Source organism: Crinia signifera, chromosome 7 (assembly GCF_055691185.1).
Source record: "Crinia signifera chromosome 7, ASM5569118v1, whole genome shotgun sequence".
Lineage (NCBI taxonomy): Eukaryota > Metazoa > Chordata > Amphibia > Anura > Myobatrachidae > Crinia > Crinia signifera.
Genome location: NC_139223.1, coordinates 157,350,721 through 157,368,477, shown reverse-complemented (window position 1 = coordinate 157,368,477; position 17,757 = coordinate 157,350,721). Strand labels below are relative to the sequence as shown.

Genomic DNA, 17,757 nt, shown 5'->3' with positions numbered 1-17,757 from the left:
TGAGCACAGATTGGGGTACACTCTATTTGTCTGTGTATATGTACATATATATATATATATATATATATATATATATACACACACACACACACACACACACACACAATACCCTTAACCCTCTTATTTTATAAGTGAGACAATAGAATATAGGCTGCCTTATCCACTGGAATTCTCTGTAATGTTCACAACAATAGCGGATTGGCGCTTTGGTACGCTCCAATCATTGAGGGTACCAGATGACACCTGTATTGCCCGGATTATTTGCAATCCAATCAAAGAGAATATATATCGTTCAATTTTTTTTAATAAAAATCTGGAAAGTTCAAAACAATTTCAGCATTGGAGACAATAGGAGAGGCTGGAAAATTATCTGTCGAATTTGTAATAAACAATAATAATATTATTATTTCATAAAAAATATTGGAATATCCATTTCTCCCACCGTGAATTGCCAATAGGTAGAACCACATCACAATTCCCAAGGGAAATTACTGGAAGATTGGTTCTTTAATAAATGATATGTAAGCAGCATATTGCTTACATATCATTTCATTATGCCATGATATAGGCATAATACATAGACAATCTAAACTTACCATAATCCTGCAAACATTGTTTTTTACAAGCGAGTTAATGAGTTAATAGTCTTCCTAAAGTGTTTGATTAATGTAGCACTTTATCTACTTATCCTAAGCGCCAAATTAAATTTGCCATAAGGTACTGCTGCTTCCTTGCGCAATGATGCTGCCTGCACTTCCGGGTATTATGGGAAGTGGGACTGTGCACACATGTTCCTTATACCCCTTTCCCACTGCAGCTCTTAAATTGCCTTTTTTTAGCCTTTTTAAATGGGTAGAGCTGCAGTGGGAAAGCTCCAGGGTGCTTTACCCGTTCAACAAATACCGGTATTTGTTAAACAGGTAAAAAGCAGTGTCCTACCCGTTTAAGACACATTTTTTTGGCAGTGGGAAAGGGTCTTAAATGGTATCCCACACTGGCCTCCCCCCTCCCCTAGTACCTGTCCTGCCCCCCCCCTCCCCTGGTACCTTGCAGCTGGTTCCCGTCCACCCCCCTCCCCTGGTACCTGGTACCCCCGCTCCTGGTACCTGCCCGCAATCCTGGGGATCCGGACAGCACGGTCTGTGCTCAGGCGGAGGAAGCAGGTCCATTAGGAGAGTGTGATTTCATCGGCGGGGTCCCTGCTGCAAATGGGAACTAGCGGGCCGCTCATGCCATATGCAAATTTGTAATGAGCGGATTATTCATATGCGCATATGTAATGATCGGCTCATTCATATACGCATATGTAATGAGCGGGATCCGCTGCCTCCTAGTGACCCGTGCACCCCCACGGCCTACCTCACTGCCAGGTACCAGGGGAGGGAGGGAGTGTTACTAGGTGCTGCCTACTGCATGGTATATTATTGGTTAATTACTGTGTACCTTTTTACAACGGGTGTCAAGTGAAAGGTACAAAAACAGTAATTAACCAGTAATATACCGTTTACAACATGCAGTGTGAATGGGGTTAAACTTGCTTTGACCCGGTTAAAGAAATGTTTAAAAAAAACGGGTCAGAGCAGGTTTGGCAGTGGGAAAGCAGCATTAACTGCAATATCTAGCTGGGTGCAACCAAGCAAGGTCCCAACAGAATCTCACAACTCAACTGAATCACCCCCAATCTGAATCAGAAATGGGCAGCAAAGATTTGTGATTTTAGGGCATGACAGAGGCCCCGCAGCAACAACAACACCAGGAAGCCTGTTTGCCCCCTGGAAAAATAAAAATGTGTTCAAAATATTCATATAAACAAAACAATATTGGTATTCAACATAGAAAACAAAGCTTTATTTAAATAATACACTGCTTTGTCTTTCATGTTTCTTCTGTTATACGCACAACTTTCTATAATCTGCTACAATAATTGTTAAGTAGGGTTACCCATGATATGAATGGAGGAGCCTTAACATCTAAACCCTTAAAATGTTAACTGCTACAGTGACGCCGCCTGTATATATAAGGGCTAAACCATATCCTCAGCACCCAATTTGCTGGCCATATGGGCTTATCACCCTATGATAAATACAAATGCTATAGTGGAAATCACTTGTGTTTAACAATCCTATATATGAAATCAGTACATATGGCTATATTATTTTCTACAGGAAACGCAGCTTTAGGAAAAGCTATACCACTGAGCTAGCATTCACAGTTTATTGACAGGAATGTTCTAACCTTTTATACAGAAGCTCCTCCCCCCACCTTAATAAAGAGGCAACAATCAGGTTGCCCAGGAATGAGTCGTAAAATGTACATCAGGGACCGCTCTTTCTTGGTTTTATAATTAAGCAAGCCTTGTATATTGAAAAATGTACAGACAGCAGGTTGCCATAAAGCTTTACTAATTGTAATGTTCCCCTCCCCCCCATGCAATAAATAAAGGCTTATTGCTACTAACGAACTAAACGTAATGATTTATTTGTGTGTTGAACATGTTAGAACACTACAGAGAGTGTACACAATCTCACTCGTTTACAAAGTGTCAGGGAAATAAAGACGCTCTCTCGAGTAAGTCCCTCGGAACCCTGTTGTGTAAAAAAGATTTGGAAGCGACAAATAAGAATTCCTTTTTCCCCAACAAAAAATATTCACCTCTGTGTCCTAGATTGCAAAGCCCTTACTGTACACCGACTGTGCGACTTTGCTTCTCATTCAAGTGTACACTGGAAGGCACAGATCATCTTTCAGTCATAATGTGTACAGTGAACCTTATATAATGCTAAAAATAAACACTGAATGGGGGCTAAGTGTGGTTCGCTGAACTGTAATTGTTCATTTAGTTCATTTTAATGTTACTGTGGTAAAGCAGAGTCGTGCCTTAACCTCTTTTATTCCCAAAAGAAATCATTTTTCACATAAAAGGGTTAACAATACTGTTTTGCAGAATAGAAGTGGAGATTCAATGGCATAGCTACAGTACTTATCTATAAAATGCCCTTATCTTAAACCTACATTCCCCATAGCCTTGTCCCTTCCAAATGATCCCTTGTGTCAGTCTGACAGTACAGTATAGTTCTGTATGGATAAAATCTTCCAATGATGTTAGTGTCTGTCTGGCTGTACAATGTATACACCCTATATATAAAATGTAGCTAAAAAATGCATAAACGCTATATAATGTGAATTATCTGCAATGTCGGCGTGAAGCGCTCTGTGCTTTACGATCAGTAAAATCAGAAAGTTCCATGAGTGAAGTAAAAACATAGAATTTGACTGGGGATAAGAACCACTTGGCCCATCTAGTCTGCCCATGTACACACACACACACACACACACAGTTACAAATTGGGGGTCATTTTTTGGGGGGAAGCGAATTAACCTGCCAGTATATTTTTGTAGTGAGTAAGGAAACCGGAGTACCCGGAGGAAACCCCAAAAAAACACAGGGAGAAAATACAAACTCAACACAGTTAAGGCCCTGGTGGGAATGGAACTCAGGACCTCAGTTATGTGAGGCAAAAATGCTAACTATTACACCATCCATAGTGTTGCGTATGTTTGAGAATAAAGGAAAAGCAAACGTCATCTTCAATCAAACAAAACCCAAATACGGTAGGTACAGAAATTTGTTGGTGGTATTCAGTAGTAACACATTAATAAATGCTGCCTTGTAAACACACTATGAGGGGCGATGCTAAACATGGGAGTTGGCAGGAGCAGTACTGTGAAGGTTTACAGAGAGAACTTTAAAATGCTATTTAGCTTAGTTTTGGTATAGCAATCCAGAACATTCTAGATAATAAATCTTACACCTGTACCTGCATTTTGAATGAAATTTTTAAAAAAACAGTCCACGGAACTAGTGCATACTGTACATTCTACAGTGCAACTGTACATACTGTGTACATACAGTGCAAGAACCTGAATACAATCAGGAAAAAACTATGACACTGCAATTTCTCACAGGGACCGGCAATGGTGTTTTCGAACACAGGATTGAATAGGCAGGTGGCTCAAATGGTCAAAATAGATTGAAATGTGTATAAATTAGAGAGAACACCACAAATCAATACAGTTGAAGTCTGACCAAGCAAAACAGAATAAGAAGCAAGTAGACTCCTGGGGATCATTATGCCGGAAAGTTACATGGGCAAATAAATTTGTTCATCTAACGGTGAAGAATGAGCGACTAAATAAACATCCGCCTAAATATTTACTGACTGATTTAAAAGGAGAAAGAATGCCATCCATGGCTACTGGTGATAAGTAGCACACAGCGTTAACCCCTGAAAGTCTTAATAAATATCAGCTTAATGGAACTCCAAAATAACAGGGCACTAAAAGCACTTGCCTTGTTAATTTGAATAAAACAACTTTAATAACATTGAAGCACAAGTAAAGGTCAGATAAAAATGGCCGCTTGATTACGACAACAAGCAGTGACATTGCTTAACTTATTCTTGGTGAACACCTAACATTAAACTGACCTATATTTTATTTTAAAGGATTTGTGCATAAGTAAGGATGGAAGCCGATAACGAAACTGCACTCTCTTTTGGGTGCTTATGTTTAACCAACAACAAAAAAGCAGGCCTTTAGTAACGGGTAATTGGTACTGTGTAAGCTGCAGATACACTAGACACTTCAATAGATAAACAAATGGATTTAGATTTTGTCCGCATTTTAAATTTGCCTAGTACAGGTTGAGTATCCCGTATCCGAGTATCCGTTATCCGAATTATTCCGAAAACCATACATTCCAGCGAGTGAAAAAAAAAATATTTTTTTTCTAAAAACTCACTGGGGACATTTGTAACAGCCCTACTGGTGACATGATATGTAACTGGCACTATATATGTGCAAGAAAATGATTGCTTGGCATTCAAATTCAATATCTGAGATAGTACACAAATTTTGTTTCATGTTTTGAAACCTTGTTTTTTGAACAAATAAAATATATTTGTGTGTATTTTATGTGGTAATAAAATATATTTGTGTGTATTTTATGTGTTTATACAGCATACATGCAAGATACTTCAAAATACATAATTGAAATATTAAAATATTCCGAAATACGGAATAATCCGTTATCCAAAATTCTCCTGGTCCCGAGCATTTTGGATACGGGATACTCAACCTGTATAAGTGAAGTGAATGATACTGGTCAGGTCATACAGAAAATGTTCACATCTTAAAGATTTTTCTAGGTCACATATTTCCATGAGATTAAATTCTAATTGTGAAATATCATAAGACAGTGTCTAAGTCAACAATCATTAGGTTGTCCACTATTGGTCGACAGGCAACAGGTCAAGGCATGAACAAGGTTGACATGCAATAGGTCGACATTGACAAAAGGTCAACACAAGCAAAATGTTGACACAGTAATAACCGACACATGAAAAGGTTGGCATGAGTTTTTCATGATTTTTTTAAAAAACCTAATTGTTCTTACTTCTTCATCCATGTCAACATGTCAGCACATGAAAAAGATTGACAAGCAATAGTTTGACATTGACAAAAGGTCTACCCAAGCAAAAAGTTGACATGGTAATTATCGACACATGAAAAGGTTGGCATGGGTTTTTAGTGACTTTTTTTTTAACCGACTTGTTCTTACTTCTCCATCCGTGTCGGCATAGAGGGAGAATATAATAATGCACTGTGCACAGTGAGGCACTGGGCCCTAAGTATGGCGAATAAAGCGAGCCATGCGAGGGGCCGCGTGACACTAATTGGGGGTCCATGTCGACAAAATATGGAAAATGTCGACATTTGCCCATGCTCATTATTTACATGTCGACCTTTTGCTTGTGTCGACCTATTATCCATTTCGACCTATTGCACGCGTCGACCTTTTTCCTGTCGACCAACAGCGGTGGACCTAGACACTGTCGATGTAACGACCCACGCCCTTTACACAGCGTTTGTGAGATTTGTTTAGCTCTATTGATTAAACAACTCAATTTCCTAAAATAATCCTTCAATCAACATAATGAAGTGGTGCAACCTCGCAGCTACGCAGCAGACACCGAGCACATGGCTTATGTCAACATTTCATGGCGTCCACGTATCCAATACCTTGTCAACAACAGCCTCGAGTTTGCTCTAACGAAAAAAAAAAAAAGAATGCAATTATTGATACTTACTTTTAGCAATTTACAACGGATTTGGGCAGAGACCATATGGCTGTTTCGAAGGTTACCCACTCTGAACATCAGGGTGAGCCTGCCATCTCTCATTGAGATGACAGCATGTTCACTGAACATTAGAGTTTCAGCTCTCTTTTTGGGTTGAGACATCTTTATAAACATGCAGCCTATCAAAAAGGCATCGACGATGGAACCTAGGATGGACTGAAAAAGAAAGAGGATAATCCCTTCGGGGCACTTGTCAGTAATGTACCTGAATCCATAGCCAATGGTGGCTTCTGTCTCTATGAAGAATAAAAAGGCCGATGGAAAGTTGTAGACGTTGGCCACACAAGGTGTGTAGTTCTCGTCGTGTACCCTGTTGAGGTCCCCTCGCATGTAGGCAATCACCCACCACATGGAAGCCATGAATAGCCAGGCAACAGTGTAAGTCAAAATGAAGATGAATAGATTCCAGCGCCATTTAAGGTCCACCAGTGTAGTGAAGAGGTCAGAGAGGTACCTGCTGGTCTCGCTCCCCAGGTTCCCATGCTGGACGTTGCACCGGCCGTTCTTCTCCACGAACCTCTGTCTCTTCCTCTTAGGAGCAGCTTGATTAAATCCAGAGCCACTGGACGAAGTGGTCACTACCTGATAATCGTCCCCGAATTTCCTTCGGAGTGCAGACATAATATGGAAAAAACAACAACAGCCAGATTCAATGGGTGTGCAAATCAGTGTCACTCTGTAATACTGTTCGGTTCTCTTTTATGGTTTTCCCCAGTAGAATAGTCTCCTCTTTCTGTGAAAGTAATGGCCCCTTATGCCCAGCTAGAAACCACATAATCCATGGACATCCATTCAGAGACTGCATCAATCTGCTCCAGCAGGTTACGGAACTGATTTACTAAAGACAATACAAATGATATCATGTCATTCCCAGATCCCTATCCCTTTTGGCTTTGGTTCTGCAGCAACGCATCTCCTGCAGTTGTGAGGTGACTAGAAGTTAACATGCAGAAAAAGAAATCTAATCACACAGCAACCTGAATTTAAAAATGATGGTAAATACGGTCTCCTCACTGGTCAGGTGAAATAATACAAAAGTCTTTGCAGGCTTGGTATGAGGAACCTTCTCTCTTAAAGTGTCACTGTGCAAAATGCACATGGGTTCAAGCAGAGGTCCAGCCTGGTAAATCTCAGAGTCCCCCCACCCACCCTCCCCCAAACTGAAGATCAGCAGAGCAGAACTGTGCTTGGAATGATCTGAGGATGGAGCCTTCTTCAAGCAACCCACACTCTCTAGCTTCCTGGGATGTTGTGAACAAAAGCAGTAATGATACTCACAGCACAGACCCTTCTGTCCAAGGAGGAGATCTTTTTTTTATTTGGGGAGGGGGGTCTTATGCAATGCAGTCGATGGCATTAACATACCCAGTTCAAGGAGAATTAGCTCCAGTCCTTTTCCTTTTCGGGGGAGGTGGTAGGATCATGATTGTGGTACAGGAGAATGGAGATAGTGTAGCTGTGTATGTATGTGTGTGATCAGCTGCAGCAGCGAACGCTGGCTCCGCCCTCTCCTGCTCATCTCTCCTCCTCTCCCCCAGCTGTACGGTGCTCTTAGACTGCAGCAGTGCCCGGGCAGCAGACAATGGGGGCATCTGCTACACACTGCCATACAGTGTACTACTACTAAGCTACCTGGGAGGATCTCACTTTGTAACATTGTGCTCAGTTCTCTACACAGACAGATATGTCAGTCATCTGAGGCAGGTGTCATAACAGCCACAGGGGAGGCAGGTCAGCCCCCTCTCCAAGTTTTAGGAGCCTTACTGTACCTACAGTATGCTCTGCTAAGTGCAGATGGGGCACAGTGAAGGATTTATGTCTCAGTCCCCCCACACCACCCCCTGGATTTTCTGTTACTCCACTGAAGCTGTTACTGACAGAGAATGGTGTGGGAGTGGGTGTGGGAAAATACAGTTTAACTGTCTGACTGCTGCTGAGCTGGGCAGAGATGGCTGTACCCCCTCACAAGTCACAGGGATATTACTGTCAGCTGTGGGCGAGCACATGAGTCACAGTTGCTGGGGACACATATCTGTCTTCAAATGATCACTTCGATTTGTCCTGGTAAAATGAAATTAATGTAAGATAAGCAAGAATCTGGTGGGCTGCATTATTCATTGCATCGTTAGTGTGGCAGGGTTGATTTGTTGTCTTGTGTGGTTTTTTTTTTCTGTGGTGGGGGGGTGTTATGGGGGTGTCAAGAATTAATTCTGATGGCTAAACTTGTGCTGGATGGCGCTGTGCTTCGCTCATTGCATCTAATCAGGCGTTTAATGACTGTTAGGTAGATGGTCTGTTTATAAACGTAATAAAGACCATTTATTTTAAGATAATAGATAGGGGCCAGATGCACTAAGCTTCAAAAGTGATAAAACGGAGAGTGATAAACAACCAGCCAATCAGCTCCTGTCTGACATTTTTCTAACACAGCCTGCGACATTATTGGCTGGCTGTTTATCACTCTCCATTTTATCACTTTTGAAGCTTAGTGCATCTGGCCCAGTATCTGATGCCTATATACATCCAATGTGAAAAATTGTGCCAAATCCCAAACTCCGGTACACATCAGTTTCTGAAGACTACTGAGGTAGTAACACCTTTGCTTTCTAATGGTTTAGCCCCTTCACTGCCCTAAAAAAAAAACCTCGCTCTGTCTCCCGGAGCCGGGCAGCGCTGCTGTGCACTATATCAGCCGCTGCCCGGCAACCCGGCTGTGTGCGGCGTGACGTTAGCAAGTTCACACCGACCGCACACAGCCAGGAAGAAGGGGCCGGGCAGCAGCTGAAGCTGAGCAAAAGGTCTCTCGTTCATACCCAGTGCAGTGCCATCCTCCTTGTAGGAGCCACTGCCAGCCTTCAGTATTTTTATTGGTCATTTCAAAAATCTGGGCAGTACAGTGATTGTTATCATTGCTAGAGGGAAATGTTTTAAACCTTGGAAAGAGATAACATGGACAGAGATAAAGTACCAACTCATACATGCCCAACTTTGCACATCCAGTAAGCGGGAACTGCTGGAGGAGTAGCCCAGGGTTGCCTACCCTCCCGGAATGTCCGGGAGGGTCCCAAAAATCGGGTCCCTCTCCCGGCCCTCTGGAAAGGTGGGCAACCCTCCCGGAATCCTGGGCACCCTAGCTCAGCCCCCTGATTGTGGCTTCCTCCATCCTGCCCTTGGTGTTTAAATAACCCGATCTGCCGATCTCCACGGAGGGGGCGGGGCTAAAGTGTCATAATCATGTCATTATAGCCCCGCCCCCTCCATGGAGATATGCAAAATGGGTTATTTCCCAGCCTGGGGGTGGGGCTTAAGGACGGCACACTCAAGCCCCGTCCCCCGAAGTCATGCTGAAAGTCTCCTCTCTGGGCTTCTCCCAGAGAGGCGACTTCAAAAGTCGGCAACCCTGGAGTAGCCGTCCTCAAAAAGGGATGGAGCCCCGGGTGGAGGGACAGGGCCTTGGGTGGAGGAGCTGGGGCCTAGCACAGTGACCTCCCATTTTTGTTATTTTCAGGGGGAATGTGCCCAGAGTTACTCGAGCAGCTGAGCACTCCCTGCTTCCCTCCACTGCACTGAATAGACACCATGTGAATCTGTGATCATTGGCTCTCCTAACCTGCCCCCCCCCCCCCCAATCACTGTGACCCATTGGTGGGATAGCGGGAGAGTGTCCAAATAGCCGGAATGGCTCATTGTAATTGGTTCAGTTGTGAGTTATGCCAACCAATCAGCTCCTAACAGTTATTTTTTTAAACACATCCTGTAAAATAACAGATGCAGTGGCAGAACTTATGGATGGTGAGATCCAGGTGCAAGCAAAACTATAATTTGGGCACCCCTCCTCCACCCTACCCAAGTTCACAATATGCAACGAGGCAGTGGGTGACGGGGAGAGGCAGAGGATGACAGGGAGAGGCAGGGGGAGGCATAGTGTGACAGGGTGACGGGGGAAATGATAGTAGGTGACTGAAAGAGGGTGATGGGGCAGCAGTGGGCCCCTTTGTCCTCAGGGGCCCTGGTGCATTGCACCTGCTGCACCAATGGTAGTTCCGCCTCTGAACAGATGTGTATTGGGGAAAACTATATCTCTTTCCAATTAATCTCTCTAAAAGGTTTGGTACATATTCCCCTAGTGTGCTATGCTCTGCCCCTGTGGATACGTCTCTCTAGAGTTTGATGATGACACTACTTTGGAACAATGGGTGATCAGATTGAAATGACATCACTCTTCTTTCACTGGGCTCTAGTAGGGATGGCTATCGGCGCCTTTGCCATCGATGGTCCTCCATTTTCTTTGATTGATTGGTCTGTGGGCCAATCAAAATACGGGGACGTGCTTTGTGGGTGTCAGGGGCGGGGCTATGCTCCATGTCCTGGAAAAAGCAAAAACAAAACTATTTGTTTAAGACTTGACATAGATGGTTGGAAACCATCTGTTCTCCTCATCGATGGCAAAACTATTTGACATCGGACAAAAACAATCAATGATTTCTAATCGTCGATGGTCGATCGCCATCCCTAGGCTCTAGACTTTGTGACGTGCTTTGGAGGGGGTAAGTTCACTGAGTCTCTCCCTGCATCTTCAATACACCTGTTATATAATATAAGGCAGCTAGTGCATCTGTCCAAATACAATAGCAGGTAATAATAACAACCCTGGCAACATTACATTATCACAATGAACATACAATACCAGTGTTTACTATACAACCAGGAAATCAATGCAATCCCAGGACAGACAGCTCCTTCTCTCTGCACGTACAGTATACACTGAAAAGCAGAGAGCAAGTCTGTAATAAGACTACACTGTATATAGGTCACTAACCTCAGAGCAGATGAGCTATAGGGTAATAACAGGCTGGTGGACCCTCATTTGTTCACATATAGCCTACTTAATGCCCCTTTCAGACTGCAATTTTTACTCGTTATTTTGCCGTTTTAAAACGGTAATTTATGCAGTCTGAAAGGTGCAGAGTGAATTTACCGGTTCTATTGAACTGGTATTTCTAAACAGTAATAAAGCAGGGTCCTACCCGTTTCAGACCCGTTTGTTTTCATCCACTGTTTTCTATGGGTTAAAACCGGTTTAGTGTTGTGAAGGAACAAAAACTGCACTGAAATACCGTTTAAAGACATGCGGTGTGAAAGGGGTTTTAGCTGGCAGACCCGTTTTTAGAAACGTTTTAAAATACCTGGTCAAAGCCAGTTTTGCGGTCTGAAAGCAGCATTATGGTGTCAGTTGTCAATCCCAACCAAGCTGCCTAAGGAAGCAGACAGTGTGCCGTGAAAACTCATTGTACTGTATATAATTTTTTAATGTTTTACTTTGTTCTTAATATATTTTAATATATAATATCCCAATGGTGCTTCTATGCGGGTAGAAAGAACCAGCTCTCCAGGATTTGTAGAAAACTCTATTTTTATATTAACAAAATGAATCCAACGTTTCTGGGCAGCAGAAAGCCCTGTCTTCAGGGAATAGAGAAGAGAGAATGTTATGTGACTTACCTTATATCCTCAACCAAAGAATAGGAGTGCACTGTTACTGGAGCTGGGATAGCACACAGCCTGCTGGACATTAAGGTTACAATAGAACAGAGCCACCACAAGCTCTAGCTGCCTTGAAAAGAAGTAAAAAAGTGTAAATACATAAAAACGCACCTCTGGATACATCACATTACAAAGGTAGAATGTAAAATAAAAACAAAAGCAAATGTTGCAATCACTAACAATGTATGAGGCAGCAAGATAGGCTGAATACAACTGGCTCACCAATTACATTGAATGGCCATTCTTTATATGGATATGGCTTACTTAAGTTAGTAAGAGATATTTGTACATCCACCATTTTCCCTTACATACATACAGGGCCTTATTCTAGTTCACTCTTTCTGAAAAAATCCTTCTTAGATGGACAAAACCATGTGCACTGCAGGGGGGGGGGGGGGGGGCAGATGTGCAGAGAGAATTAGATTTGGGTGAGTAATTTTGTTTCTGTGCAGGGAAAATACTGGCTGCTTTATTTTTACACTGCAATATAGATCTCACTTTGAAGTAAAACCCCACCCAAATCTAATTCTCTCTGCACAAGTAACATCTGCCCCACCTGCAGTGCACATGGTTTTGCCCATCTAAGAAGGATTTTGTCAGAAAAACTGAACCTAAATAAGGCCCCATGTGCACTGCAGGTGGGGCAGATGTTACTTGTGCAGATAGAATTAGATTTGGGTGGGGTTTTACTTCAAAGTGAGATCTATATTGCAGTGTAAAAATAAAGCAGCCAGTATTTAGCCTGCACAGAAACAAAATAACTCACCCAAATCTAACTCTCTCTGCACATGTTACATCTGCCCCCCTGCAGTGCACATGGTTTTGTCCAGAAGGATTTTGTCAGAAAGAGTGAACTAGAATAAGGCCCACAGTATCAGGGAAATCCGCTAAAATCCGCTAAAAATGGTCCTAAAATTCTGGTCATTCATCTATTAACAGTGCATTCTTACCAAGAGCCGCAGCAAATTGTCTTCCTTGTACATATCCCTTGAAGTTTTCGGTATTTGTGTATTATCAGGGCCCCACTAAGCAAATAGCTTAGTGCCCTATTAAGCGTAGTGAGATCACATCGCATCGCATGCAATTTGCATGCGATGCAATGGTACTAGTTTATTTTTTACTCCACCCCTGGCCGTGAATCGCATCACATCGATTTTATCGCATGCGATGCAATGCGATTTAGCACACCCCCACTATCCACTATTGCCATACGCAGTCATTCAGCCCCTCTTTTCTTTGTTATACCTTCTCTACAAATCCTAAAATTACTTTCTTCAAATTAATGCAAACTTGAATTGACATTCATTTGAAAAATAGTTGAATCCCACACACACATTCTGACTATTAAAAGACACAATGACAGTTGAAAGCGCAATTTTTATTAAAGCCACTATTATTTTATGGTTAAGCGGCAGGCACAACTTTAACTCTTGTTTCTTCATCTTTAAATCAAAAAAATACTGTATGGGGAAAATGCATCACTTCGTGTCATAAAGGATAAACAAAAGACAGACAAACCATGGGTTTTATACTTGTTCCACTAATAAGTGGTATTCGGTCATTTGTTTGACAGTAAATAGGTCGACACATAAAAAATGTTGACATGGTCTAGGTCGTTATTGACAAACGATCAACACAAAGGTCAATGGTCAACACAAGATTTTCATGATATTTGTTTTTTAAACCGACTTTTTCTTACTTCATGATCCAAGTGGGCATAGATGGAGACTATAATAGTGTGGTGAGCGCAGTGAGCGCATCTTGTGCACTAATACGCTGTCCATGTCGACATATGTTGACATAGACACAAAAATTGTCAAAAGCTTGTGTCAACCTTTTCATGTGTTGACCATTACACGGAACTAATTTCCCCTGCTACCACCCATTATAAGGTGAAACCCAGGACAGTGCCAGGGTTTCAGCACCTTCCGCAAACTATAAATTTGCACCCTACCTCCCATACATTATAAAGGGACAGTGGTCTCACAACGAAGGGGTGTCAGGGCTGAAGCTAGTAATTTTGTCACAGGCCAAGGCAGTTATTTGGCTTACCTCTCCCCCCCTCCCACCTGCTTGCACTTATGTGTATTACATCCAGAACCTGGGTCATGTGCCCTCCTAGTTGCGTCCCTGGGAGTGTGGTTACACAATAGTACCCCGAATTCAAATTACGCCACACAATAGGGGTATCATATTCACATTACACCGCATATAGTGCCCCAGATTTATATTACACCACATAGGATTGCCACTTATTCACATTATGACACACAGTAGTGCACCTTATTCAAATTGTGATACACGCTAGTACTCCTTATACATGTTATTCCACACAGTAGCGCTGTTTATACACAATGCCCACAGTAGTAATACGCCATACATATAATGACCACGGTAGTAGTTTCGCTTGTACACATATTGCAGTAGCATACCCTCCAACATGACCCATTCCATTAGGTACAAAATGCTCTGTTCCTGGACTTCCTTGCCAGTGGCAGTTGCAGATGTGAGCCTGCAGCACAGTCCAATATTCAAAAAGGGGAGACACACCTACTGCCACCCCAAACATCACTGTCCTGGACTCACTGACAGTTGAGGTGACACCCCTCTCTTTGAATTTTGGACTGTGCTGGAGTCTAACCTCTGTAACTGCCACTGGCAGGGAAGTCCCAGAACAGATCATTTTGTACATAATGGAATGGGTCATGTTGGAGGGTATGCAGTAGCATCCCTTACACAATATGTCCACAATAAGTGCCCATAACACATAATTCCCACAGAATTGCCCTTATATCTCCCTCGGTCACTCTAGCAGCTCAGTGCCCTTGTCCCTCCAGCAGCTTCCCCACATCTGAGTCCCTCCAGCCCCCTTTCACCTTGTATTCAGCAAGCACAGAGCCTGCTCCTCTTAGAGACTCTTCTTTACTTCAGCGGCAGTGACGACATGTCAACACATACGCCCTATCAGAAAAGGAAGCCGCTGGGAGAGACTTTTCTGTTTGGAAATACTGTGCAGGGCTGTAGTGGTGGTGGAACTGGTCCCCCCACCATTACAGGTGGTGGAACACCTCTTTAACCCCCTGTGTAAAAGTCATTACATGATTATTACTGTTTGCTTATATAATGCCATAGCTATACAGAGAATATTGGGTCTGCTTTAAGCTGAGATTTTAGCTCAGCTAAAGCATGCTGCAAATAGCCTGCACAGTTAGTGTTACGCTAACGGCACAGGGTGTTTGTAGCATGCATGCTCCCTATTCACAACGCCAATGCAGTAATTTTACAGTGAGCTTCCTGGGAGAAGGACATGAAAAAAGTGGTGAGAGCATCCTGTACCCCAGAAGGGGGGTAAATAACAGTGGATAACAATATGGAAGACCTAGTGACCATAAGACAAATTCCTCCCATCTTTGCTAAGCTCACGAGTCACATTTCATGGCTCCGCCTCTACCAGGCTGAAGTGAAACTAAGGCATTTAGGAGTTGGGAAAAGCAGGGTTGGTTGCGGCTGCCTGTGAGCCACCCCTCTGTCTCCCCACCCTTTTCCCCAACACCTTCTTTGACTATCACTTCCCTCTCTATTTCTTCTGCCAATGTAGTGACAATTGGGGGGGGGGGGGGCTTTTCAAGAATTTGCGGTACTTGTGTACTTTCACGGCATGGCGCCATGCGTCTGTGTTACCTTGCGGGGCTCACTGCGCTCGCCCACGCTAAAATCAACTCCATGCCAACGTGGATAGTGGGGGTACGAACTATACACGTTTCTATGAAGTTTTCAGCCCCTCAGCTGGACATAGAAACACAGTGAAACTACAAAAGTACCTATTTTGCGCTATGGGACCCCGAAAGTGCTAGTTACACCCCTGCCCCCAGAGATGGCTGAAAAGGGGGAAGGCGCTGACATCGTGCGACGTCAACGTTCACCCTTTGCAGGCTTTGACCTGCCTGCGTTCGCATGGGGACGCCCAGCGTTTTTGTGGGCACACCCAGGAAACACTAGACATCCCCATGTGCCAGCCTCCTGTCTACCCACTGCCCCCCCCCCCCCCCGTACGAATGCCTTGGTGACTGTGATAGGCGGGAAGGCGTTATTCACCTATACGCATGTGCAGAGCCACACCATCGGCCCCTTACCGAATCAGGTCCTAAGTGTGCCCTCTATAGCCTCAGTACAAGTCTCCAATGACCGCCCACTTCCTGTGTGTCAATCATCCATCATTGCTGCCCATGAGAATCATGGTACTATAGAGCGGGCCCGCCTCTGCTGCGCTTCGTTCACCGTAGTGCCAGTCAGGTTGCCGCCAACCAGAGGGGGCAGCCCAAAGGTTGGCACATATAATGTAGGAAAAAAATAATATACAGTACTATAATGTTTTGTCATGATTATACACAGTTCAGTTATTACTGTAATTTCTGTTTATGAACATGTACTCATCAATATATTCCTACTTTTAATAGAAAATATATAATCATACTAAAAGGGAAATAAGTATAAGTTACATAGTTTTCAAAATATTAAAATTGATAGTGAAGTTAAGCCCATACAGGCCTAATCAGTTATCAGATCAGCATGTAAAGATACACAGGAACACTGGAGGATGTGGGGCCCTACACATTTACATAGAGGTGCCAACTGCTGTGTGTAACTATCAGTATAGATCTCTATTACATTTTTTACGCTATGTGAGACTTAATGACTGATCGAAGGAATCACTTCCAGGTCAGTAACTATGTAGGCCATGAGGTGGCTGTACTATTTCAGGCAGCGTTTGTAAAGAATATCCCCAGTGGCGCAACTATAGAGGGTGCAGGGGGTGCAGCTGCTATGGGGCCCAGAGGCTTGTGGGGGCCCCAAAGCAATCACCTGCACCTTCTTGAATTTTATTTTTTAAATATCGCCGTCTGTGCAGCAGAGTATTGTGCCCCTTCAGCATTGGTGGGAGAAGAACCGGCGCTAACAGCGCCAAATGATGAGCCCAGGCACTGCCAGAGCCAAGTAACAGGAGACCCTGCATCCTGCTAAGAGGAGACCCAGCGGCCACTCCTAAGGTAACCCTGCATCCAGCTAAGGGGAGACCAGGCGGATGCTCCAACGTGGATCCGGTGGCCGTTCCAGCAGTGACCTGGTGGTCACTCCAGAGGAGATCCAGCAACCAGTGGGGAGGAGGCCTGGCGGCCACTCCGTCGGTACCCCGGGATCCGCTCCAAAGGTTAGCTGCAAATATTAAGTACCCCCAAAGGAGGTAAGGAGAGGCCGCATCAGAAATCTCCATTTCATGCTGAGATCCCTCCTGCCCTGCCGGCACCCGCATCCCCCATAAATTTCTAGGGGGGAGCGCAATGCTGCCTGATGTGTCAATATCGGGCAGCATTGCATTGGGTCCCGGGCTACCTCAATTCTGAGATGATGGCAGAACATTTTAGCCTATGGGCTACTTACCACACTGCCGGTGGTGCAGTGCGGTCAGTGGGGGTTCAGCACTGACCACGCATGTGGCTGAGCTCATAACAAAGACAGTAATATTCTGGCCAGATCGCATTGTATATGCAATCCTTCTTAAATGGTCCATTTATCTCTCCCTCTGCCCCTTGTCTATCTCTTTATCCTCTATATCTCTCTTTCCCTATGCTTCGCCTCTTTCTTTCTTTCCTCTCTCCCTCTGACAGTCTCACCCTCTCTCTCACTACATGCTGTTTTTCTTGCTATTTCCCTCCCAACAAGCAAGATGCTCTAAAGTTAAAATGCAGCCAAACCTCTGAGAATTGTGTTCTTTCTGAGGTTTTTCCACAGACCACATATGCACCAAGTCTGGAATGTGCTACATTCCAGGTGTTGGATGCGGTAGGCAATGTCATTTTCAAGTTGACATTGTAGGGACAATGGGGGGGGGGGGCCTTTCAAGATTTTACTATGGAGCCCACAAAGTTCTAGTTATGCCCCTTAATATCCCCATTCCCATGTAACCCAGCCTTACACTGTCACTGTAGATGTGTTTGACATTGCATCCGATCCC

The 17,757-nt window shown here is 43.7% G+C and overlaps 1 protein-coding gene across 1 annotated transcript in view; it reads right to left on the bottom strand.

The window, feature by feature from the left end:
* Positions 1-7,726, bottom strand: part of KCNJ3 (potassium inwardly rectifying channel subfamily J member 3) — a 237,086-nt gene extending 229,360 nt beyond the window's left edge. The window contains exon 1 of the mRNA XM_083154072.1: positions 6,150-7,726. Within this exon, the coding sequence (XP_083010198.1) occupies positions 6,150-6,821 (672 nt within the window). The 5' untranslated portion in view covers positions 6,822-7,726. The remainder of the gene's footprint in view (positions 1-6,149) is intronic.
* Between the last annotated feature and the right edge of the window lie 10,031 nt (positions 7,727-17,757).